The 10620-nt window shown below is 31.1% G+C and overlaps 2 protein-coding genes across 2 annotated transcripts in view; one reads left to right on the forward strand and one right to left on the reverse strand.

Moving 5' to 3' along the window:
• The window catches only part of LOC106457414 (tetraspanin-9-like), a 47814-nt gene extending 47383 nt beyond the window's left edge, over positions 1-431 (forward strand). Inside the window, exons 7-8 of the mRNA XM_022383331.1 lie at positions 9-95; positions 414-431. Coding sequence (XP_022239039.1) covers positions 9-95; positions 414-431 — 105 coding nt within the window. The remainder of the gene's footprint in view (positions 1-8; positions 96-413) is intronic.
• Positions 432-3784: 3353 nt separating this feature from the next.
• The window catches only part of LOC106457415 (four-jointed box protein 1-like), a 25171-nt gene continuing 18335 nt past the window's right edge, over positions 3785-10620 (reverse strand). The window contains exons 3-6 of the mRNA XM_013916829.2: positions 7169-7345; positions 6685-6868; positions 5491-5649; positions 3785-4220 (exon numbers count right to left, since the gene is read on the reverse strand). Coding sequence (XP_013772283.2) covers positions 3785-4220; positions 5491-5649; positions 6685-6868; positions 7169-7345 — 956 coding nt within the window. The remainder of the gene's footprint in view (positions 4221-5490; positions 5650-6684; positions 6869-7168; positions 7346-10620) is intronic.

Here is a 10620-nt window from a genome sequence, read left to right on the forward strand (position 1 = left end):
TCATTCAGGTTTGTCTCAACCATTACATGGGTACGATGGTAAGTTCTAAAGCAGGAGTCATTCAGGTTTGTCTCAACCATTACATGGGTACGATGGTAAGTTCTAAAGCAGGAGTCATTCAGGTTTGTCTCAACCACTACATGGGTACGAGGGTAAGTTCTAAAGCAGGAGTCATTCAGGTTTGTCTCAACCACTACATGGGTACGATGGTAAGTTCTAAAGCAGGAGTCATTCAGGTTTGTCTCAACCATTACATGGGTACGATGGTAAGTTCTAAAGCAGTAGTCAGTCTGGTTTGTCTCAAAATTTATACAGTCCCAATAAATGTAATTTGGCGAAACATAGGCTGCATATCTTTTTATTCCCACACAAACGATTTTAACATTTTATTGCTTGTTTGTTTGTATTTTCAGAATTTTATTACGCAGTGACTGCATCTGCCTGATATTCTAAATACTAATTAAATTTTAATTGCAAAATTAGCATTAATAATTTTTGTTAGCATTTTTTTTTTTGAATGAATATCGAAATTTAGTTTATTCATTTCTGAAGCGAAAATCTTCTCCAACTACTTCTTAACTCGGATTATGACTCGCTACTATTAGCATTTCGGTAAAAAAAAAATAGATTGCCGTGAAAAAAAAACACTAAATATTTAAAAATGGCATCAAGTGATAAACTGTTTGTATATTTTAGTTCACTGTTCGCTATTATAAAGGCAAATAGCGACAAGACATTTAAAAATGTTATTTTTACTTTTTATCTTCACGTAATATTCTAAATATTCACGTTTTATTTACTAATTTATTTCCTTAACCTCATATAATTTTAAAATCTGATAAACTATTACTGCACAACCTTTATATCTTCTTACCTGTTCTGAAGTTATTAGCTTGTCTTCTTATGTCATTTGCCAGTAACATATTATTGTCTTGCAATTAACAATTAAATTGTTATTTAATGTATTGATATTTATATTTTTAAACCAAATAATTTTAGAATGAAGTTAAAATAATTGCATCGGTTAAATATTAACACACTTTAAGAACTCTATGCCAAAATCAAATTTATCTTTGAAATTCTTAGTGTTTATAAAAGTCAATGTTGTAAAAGTCATATGATAAATGGGTTTACAAATTATATAGTGACTTTGTTAGATCCACCAATAAATACGCTATTTAGGCACCCTCTATTGATGTTTTTCAGAACTATGTTATTCAGTATTTTCAGAGATTTTTTCTTTTCTTTTTCCATAATAAATTTGCTTATATGTGGTTTTTCAAACACTTTATACATAATATTTTCCGAACTACAGTACTTATATTGTAGAATAAAAAATCAAACAATGTCTTTGATCGATTATTGGATACTGAACTTGTAAACACAAACAGCAAAGTACTTGTAATTTCTTTTGGAGCAAGTTATTGTATATATATATATCACTCTTTTACATAAGCATGTATGTTGTCATGAAACAATCTATAACGCATTTCAACAGTTTTGTTTAGTATCAGTCTAGTAATGTCTGTTTTAATATTTTTATATGCACATTCGTATTAGTTGTGTCCCCACATTTTAATTGCTTTCAATGTACTTTATCATATGCCTTTTTTTTTGTTGTTGATAAACATGACGATACACTGTGTGGGCCAAAAAAGGTCAACAATCTTAAATGTCTGAACTTGGGAATGTGTCTGCCAAGTGCGTATGTGAATTTAATGTGACACTCTTGTGGAGACTGGGCAGATGATAATCTTAGGCTAGTTTCAAAATAAAGCTATGTCTACAAGGTGTGTGTGGCACGTTTTGGGGGACCGGGCAGATGATAATCCCTAGGTTACTTTCGAAATAAAACTGTGTCTACCAGATGTGTTAGTTTAATGTGACACGATTGTGGAGGCTGGGTAGATGATAATCACTAGATTACTTTCGTAATAAAGTTGTGTCTACTAGATGTGTGTTTAATGTGACACGATTGTGGGGATCGGGCAGATGATAATCATAAGATTACTTTCGTAATAAAGCTGAGTTTACCAGGTGTGTGTGTACTTAGTGTAGTAGTTGTAGTCTTGGCAGAAGTTAATCACTTTAAGTAATCATTATCTCTAGAGTAATGGAAACAAATGGACGATAGGCTTAATCTAGCAATCCGGGCTATTGATGAATCGGAAAATACATTGGATAGTGTTGGGGTGTCTCAAGTCACAAAAACTGTTACATTAGCATATTAACTTTACAGCCTAAACCTAAACATTAATTTATAAATATGGGCATTAAACTTCACTTATTAAACGTTGTAAGAAAATAAAAGGTGGATTGTTGCAAACACTTTCGTACAAATGCCACCGAAATTCCACGACACATGTACAGTTATGAAATAGGCTTAACTCGTGTTAATCTTTATAGCATCTACTCATGCTGCGTTATAAGTGAGAATCTTTACGGAGTATTTAAAATCTTTATACAGGGTTCTTTCAATGTTATCTGTTTCATATGCTATAAATACAGCAAATCTGTATTTTAATAAAGAACAGACCATGTTTATTAAGTTTTCTGAGGGTATTGTGTTGAATTTGTAGCAGAACTGCATGTATTTGTGTGATTTTTTTTTTGAAGAATTAAAATTGTGTCGAAAGTAGCTTTTTACACTTCGTTAGTTTAATAACAGAGCATTTCTTTTATAAAAGGTCCGTTGATGTCGGAAACTTTGTCTCAGACCAAGTACATTTATTTCGTATCAAATTAGAAAAATCACTCGGGGGTCTTTAATAAAAAATTATTGGTTTAAAACAATTTTCACTTGATTGAAACATATACTGAATGATTGGGAATAACAAGAACTCTAACATGTTGACAAACATAGCTCATAACGGAGAATTATAAAACTGAGCTCACAGTCATGTAACGCTAGATAGTAGTGTGTATTATACACTACACATGTGTAGTGTATTGAGCTCACAATAGTCATGTAACGCTAGATAGTAGTGTATATTATACACTACACATGTGTAGTGTATTGAGCTCACAATAGTCATGTAACGCTAGATAGTAGTGTGTATTATACCTGTTATTTTAAGTGTAAGTTGGACTTACACGTAACTAATGCAGTATGAACTTATAATAAATTACGATTGGTGTTGTTTAGTTTTCTGCTACTGAACTAGGATTCAGAGAAAAAATGTTTCGCAAAAAGTAAGTGTAAATTCTAGTAGTGTCATTTAACATTGAAATGGCTTGTGTTGCCAGATCAGCTGCAATTATAGCTTTACGCTCTCGAAGTGTGAAGACGTTGTTGTAATATTTCTTGATCAACAAATGTTATGTGATGGTTAACCATTCCAATTGCATTATGTGACAGCTAAAAACAACCAACTCTTACCACTTAAAGTATTTCTGATTTTATTAACCACGACGCGAAATGAAACATTAACCACACGAGTCAAGTACTAAATAGTTATATTTTCTGATTAATCTATTACACAACTCTTAATAATAGCTAATAAAGTGATGCTTTGTATATTATCAACTTGGGTAACTAAGTTAATTGGAGAGACACTTAGCAGTTGCATTGTGGTTTACCTTAACTGGAACAAGTGTTTGTTACAATTGCGTGTATGGGTTTTGTTATAAATGTAAATGTCTGTATTGTATGATATACTTCTGTTCGATAAACGCATTTCCTACTCGAGAGTTTTACCTAGCAAATGATTAGTAAAACAAAAGCTTGAAAGTAACACAACATAAACCGAAAATAAATACTTATTTATTTACATAAATATAAAACCTATATGAAGCTTGTACAGCTCTTGATATGAAAATATAACTTGTTGAGACGCTTCTGTAAATTCTGAGCCAGTTCCAGGCGATGACTGACGTCAGGCAATCTCGCAAACAGAGGTTCGTATCTTTTCACAAAGTCTACCAGGAGATTATAGAGGGCTCCGTGATGATACAACCACCTAATACGCTGTACTGTTGACTTACGAAATATACAGATAGTATTTAACATATTTTCATGAAAAGTAACAAAGCGATGATTTTGTTCTCCGGGTCCGAGACTAGGCTCCCCGTACATCAGCGAATAGCTATCCAATAAACCACTCTCGTTATCAATAAGCCACAAACTTCCAGTTTTTCGAGATTTAACGAGATTATGAATAGTTTCGTGAAGGATTAAAGAATTATTCTCTTTGTCCGCAGCATCCTGCATACTCGCTACTCTGAAATGATGGGTAAACAATTACAGTTAAAATAATTCCTAAACTAGAACGCTGATTCTAAAACAACAATGGACAAATAATATCGAGTGAGTTATCAAAACAAAGTAGAAATATAATTCGAAACATAAGATACTAAGTTATCAAAACAAAGCAGAAATATAATTCGAAACGTAAGATACTAAGTTATCAAAACAAAGCAGAAATATAATTCGAAACATAAGATACTAAGTTATCAAAACAAAGCAGAAATATAATTCGGAACGTAGGATACTAAGTTATTAAAACAAAGTAGAAATATAATTCGGAACGTAGGATACTAAGTTATCAAAACAAAGTAGAAATATAATTCGAAACACAAGATACTAAGTTATCAAAACAAAGCAGAAATATAATTCGAAACACAAGATACTAAGTTATCAAAACAAAGCAGAAATATAATTCGAAACATAAGATGCTAAGTTATCAAAACAAAGCAGAAATATAATTCGAAACATAAGATACTAAGTCTTAATTTTCAGCATCAACGATATATGACAGAAATGTTTATAAATTACGAATCCAGAATAAAATGGTTGAATTTTTATTGTTGTTATTTTTGTTTCAAAGGACATATGGTCAGGTCACAGAACCTTAGTGTTCAGGCGTAGCTATCTCTAACTTTGAGTTACTAAACAGAAAGAAGACAGGAGGTAGCCACAGTCACAATGAATTTGTCCCTTTCTTTGAACCGAATTTAATTGTCGATTTTATAACACTCATAGCGAAAAGTTGAGATCGTGTTTAGAGGCAACCCTGGACTTTTTATTTTTAGCTCAACATACTAATCACTAGGCCAAGCCCGGCCATCAAGTAATATATTCGAAAGATGTGTTAACTTTAAAAAAAAAGGGGGGGGGGGGCTCGGATATCAGTGCTCTCATGAATATTGATCTGTTTAAAAGTTAATTATATGTCAACTTAAAAAATAAATAAATAGGGATTGGTATATCAGTGCCTTAGCAAGCATTGATTATTTAAAGTTAATTATATGTAAACTTAAAAACAAAATTGACTGGGACGCCAGTACTGATTTCCTTTAAAAGTTAATTATCATTCCCGGTTCATTAAACTTCTCTATATTTATGTTATTTGTGGATTATCTCTAACTTAGGCATTGAATTATCTGAGCTCACCCCTTCCATGTAACTGTTATCATTTATAATGTTTCACTCAATAAGTCATTAGTTTCAACTTCTGATAATTATAATTATTAATAATTACCCAATTTTACCTGTCGTAATTCCCTGTTAGGTAGTCGAACATTATTAAATCGCTCCACTGGAGTAACTCGACAGCGTCGACAAGATGAACGTCTTTCAAACGAGACGATCGAGAACTTATAGTTTTGTTTGTCAGAAGGGCTTCAAGAATCGCCTTCGGCATTCGATCTCTAGAATTAAAAACATATTCTTAATTACAAAAGTCAGTGCTAAATCAACTTATGTTAATAACGTCAAGAATTAAAGTCGATCTTGAACAGATATTCTATACTTTTATCATTATTTCAATTTTAAATGAAAGAAAACACTAAATTCTTTCTCTTAACTCTTATACTGACAGTTGTTAACTTGAATATTTACAGTAAAGAGGATTTAAATTCCTTTTTTTCTTCTTTGGCTAAGTTGAACATTTAAACGAAAGAAGGCCCTGAATATTCCGTTTTTTAAATTAGTGAATTCATAACTTGAACACAAAAACAAAAGTCTTGAGCGACGGGCTATTATACTTCCAATTATGTTATTTATACGCATCTTTCTTTATATTTTCTTACACATATAATCTGTTTGGACCTTGACCCTCTTTCTCCTTGTATGTTGATAAATAAATTATTTCCCCATCACGCTCTTGCAAATACACTAGAAACCTCTTATCGTATTTATTTTATCTTCGATATAATTATGTGATATTTATTACGAGAGATGGCAGCATAAACTCTATTTTAAAATCAGTTTCACTATAAGATATCAAATGTTACAAGTCTTTTTTATGTTAATTGGAAAATAAAAATCGCATACTAAATGACGGTACCACATAATATTTTAATATTCTACGAATGTTATACTCAATTAAAGTACTTAAAAATAAAATTCTAAACCAATAAATTTCCTATTTGTTTAAAAAATGTTTGATTTTTTTATATTATACTTCTAAGAATTGTTGTTAATAATGGCAATAATGTAGGTTTAGCTTGTCTCTTGTTCGTTTAACCTTAATATTTGATTAAATAACGTAAATTATGTACACTAAAGATTCACAAAATCTATGAACGATTTTGCATTCTTAAAAACGTGTACTTTAAATACGAACAATTTTTATTTGTACTCTAAATACTAAGGTAAACATAACATGAATCGATTTTAGGCTTAACATAAAAAGTTGAATTCTAAGACTTTTAGTTACACAAGCAGCTGAACAGTGGTCTCACCTTTCAAGGTAGTCTATCCATTGAATCAACGCTACTGTCGCATTTCCTGCCCAACCCGCCTTCATCACGGCTTTGGTTACAGGTGGTTCTCCCCACTGACCACTAACATCAGGAGCTGACAATGTTACCACAGGCACGTTGTGGATCCCCAGAAGCCGGGCAAGATAGAAAGACATTAACTCTCCTGTTGAATAAAACATATCTCTATTATGTTGTAAGTATACTAATGTCTAGTTGGAGAAATAGACAGATGGACACACACGGATAAATAGTTACATAAAAACAAGAATAGATACAAAAACACTTGAATATATATTTCATATGGAATATATATTGTGATAAATAACACCATTTTTTTCATTAGTTTCGTGTTTAACATGACATGCAAATACACTACATCATAACTTCAGGTAATACTGAAAACTTTGCAATAACAACTAATTCAAACTCGTTTCTCTTAAACAAAAAACGCCAAGTTTTTTACCTTGTACTAAATAATCGTGAGGTGCTCTATAACGAGCACAAACGTGAGAGCCGTCTTTTAACGTAATGTATAAGTTCTTTGGTCTCCCGCAACGGTTCCACGTTGATGGATCTGCTCGAATCACCGGCAGATGGCGAAGGCGTCGAATAGATTTATCCACTTCAACGTCACTTATACCTAAAATCAACATCAACCACTTGTTCAGTAACATGTAATGTACTGAATTACGTTGGAAAGTAAAAAAAAAGAAAAAAAAGAACAACAGCAAAACCTAAAACAAGTGACAAGAGATAACAGACGTTTTTACGGCTTCATATGTTTGTTTCAGATTCCTGAGGATGACGTAAAACATGTAGTGTGTGTGTGTGTTTTGACACCGTTCACGGTTTCCGAATAAAGTTTATAAAATACATACTTAGAAATTTCGATCGTTTGAATGTTCTAATTAATTATTTACATAAGTACCTTGAATTTTAGCCTTTTGAATTAGGAAATTATTCAAATTAAATTAATATGTCAATTCAATTATTCATGAAGGCATTTTCCACTGTTTTAGACGTAAATGTTTAAAGAACGGGAATTTCTTTAACCACATAGGTTTTAAAGAAGCCATTTTTTGTCATTTTGGCGCCACATCGTGTCATCCTTACTCATAAAATTTATCATCCTCTTATCCTTTTGTTTCTGAGCCATGATAATCTGTGCTTATCCTGATGACTTTATGTCAGAATTAATTTTTAAAGACATTCCAGTTAATATAGGTTTAAAACCCAACATTATAAGTAAAATATATAAAAGATACTTCAATAGCATAACTATTTCCCTCTGCACAAGATTAAAACGTAGTGATATCTCAAGTGATAAAAGTATCTGTTTTCTATATTTTTAATCAACTTCTACTCGAATTGGAAATATCTTTCATAAATATACTGATTGCCAAGTAACTTATTCTACCCGTTTTCAGTTATAAAATATTGTTAGTGAATTGACAGGTAAAGTTCAACAAGACGATAAATTCGTTTTTTATAAAATTCCATGCACATGCTGCTTATTCTATAAAGTGCAAACAAGTAAAAGTGTAGATTGAAAGATTGCAAAAATAACATCGAAAAAGGAAAATTAGACTCGTGAGAAATAAATCCAATATTATAAACTGGTCTCATGTTAGATTAACCAGTACAATAGGAAAATAAACGCAAACTAAACTTTAGAGCATCACTACGATTTATAAATAAATAAAATAGTTAGTAAAGTTTCCGGTCCAGCTGGCATTAAAAGTATATTTGTAAAATTATCTTATACAAATTTGTACTGTGTTCTATTACTGATATTATTGGTATTAATGTTATCACAAACTGTATAAAAAGACTAACGAGTTTTAAAACGTACAATTTGTCATTACATACATAATCTCTAACAAAGAAAGTGCTGCCTATTATTTGGCTAAGACAAAGCCTTACGTACACCAATGTAGTTATGATGATGAAACTAAATGACCCCTGCTTAAAATATTATCCTCTTACTCAAGTAGTGGTTGAGACAAACCTGACTGACTCCTGCTTTAAAACTTACGCTCGTACCTGCGTAGTGGACAGTACAAAAACTTACCTCGTGGTGGCTCAGCGGCAGGCTTTATGATTTATAAAGCTAAAATTCAAGTTTCGAACCCCGCGATAGACACAGAAAAGAAGCCCATTCTGTAGCTTTGGGCATAATAACAAACAAGTAAAATATTGGGGCTTTTACAACGGCTTTATCCTTTTCTTTATATTGAGCTAGTATTTCGCTTAACTGGAAATCAGTAAAAGTAGAATGTATACTTAAATTAAATTAATAAGTTGCGAGAAATAAAGAATACAACTAGATTGAGATAACATTTACATTCATGTTATTTGTTCTAGTGTTTAAAATATTTGTAAAGGAGTAGCATGTTTTTTGGTAAGATAGTTCTTTAGTCGGTTTCATTTGAATATTTTTCTACGTTTTTAAACATTATCATTGCATATAATTTGGCATGAAATTAGATAATAAGTTTCATTCTCAGTTTAATTCTGTATCATTAAATATTATTACTGTCATAATTGCATGTAGTTTGGTTGCATAGTTTATAATTTTTTTTTATTGTTTATTTATTCGCCGTCACAATTTTGTTTTATATTATTTCATAATAATTTCAGTATTGATTTATATTTTTCGTGCTATATGATTAAGATATAGCAAGTGCATTATTAATTGAATTTAGAAATTGTGTATTAATCATTACATTTCGGTTAGTAAGATATGGTAAAATAGTTTTTACACAGTGTATCGCTTGAGTTACGTATTGCTTTGGTAACAAGCTTAGTTATTTATTAAACTTTGTGTGTTAGTTATTGTATAATATCTCTAAGACATTGACCAATGATTTAATTTTTTGTAGGTCCTCGGAATGGTTTTGTCCTGTGCTCTTTTTATGATGATTAGAAAATAGTGAGCCTGGATTCTGGCGTCCTCTGGTGGCTTTCACAGACACTATTCAATTTTTGCATTTTCTTTTTTTTTTAATTGCGGTTTTAAATTCTAATATGTTGCGTTCTCGAAAGATCAAGAGAATATGTAATAAACATTACTTCAAATCAGGAAGAAAAAGCTATTTCTCTAAAGAAAGAGATGAAATAGTTCAAGATCAGCATCTTTAAAAGAGTTCAACAGAATACCTTTTTTTACAGTTTATAAAAAACTTAAGTGCCTTCTTCAAGAAAGGTTTTCTCTTGATGTAAAGGGAGACATTTTTTTTTAGAAAATACAAGCTTTCTTTTAAAAATAATTAATCAGAATGTTTTTCTCCAACGTTTTTATTTTTTCATTATCGTGAAATAACTTTAAGAAAAATATAATGAAAAGTTCTCTACATTGTAATGTACCTGTAACATATTTCATTAGCTGATACCAAGTTTTCCTTGGAATTAATAAGTCACGAAGCTTGTGTGTGTTTTTTTGGGGGGGGTTGTTTGTTTTTCTTTTGTAATACTTTCTGCATTTTTTACTCTATTTACCTTTCCATACTGAATATTTTACAGTTCTTAACTTACAGTGTGAGATATAACTCGCAGGAAGGAGCTATGAGCCAGTGTAAAATGACATTTTTTTGTCTAAATGGGAAACAAAAGAGTAGTTATTGATAGCACCATATGAGTGTTAAGATAAAGTATATGATAAGACTCTTTAGATTTTAAATACTGATTATCAAAGTAAACTAAACGTCTATTTGAAGTCTAGTTTAAACCAAACTAGTCATTATTTATTTTACCTTTAAAAACGATAAACTATATTCTTATAGGCTAGTTTGCGACTTATTATAGTCTTTCAATGCACGAGTAAAAGCTTGCATAATACAAACGAAGAGCACAATTTGTCGTGTACACACCTACAACTCGGATCCTACATTAAAAATGTAGAAGAATATTAAAATG

The sequence above is a fragment of the Limulus polyphemus genome, unplaced genomic scaffold, assembly GCF_000517525.1.
Source record: "Limulus polyphemus unplaced genomic scaffold, Limulus_polyphemus-2.1.2 Scaffold327, whole genome shotgun sequence".
NCBI classification, from domain to species: domain Eukaryota; kingdom Metazoa; phylum Arthropoda; class Merostomata; order Xiphosura; family Limulidae; genus Limulus; species Limulus polyphemus.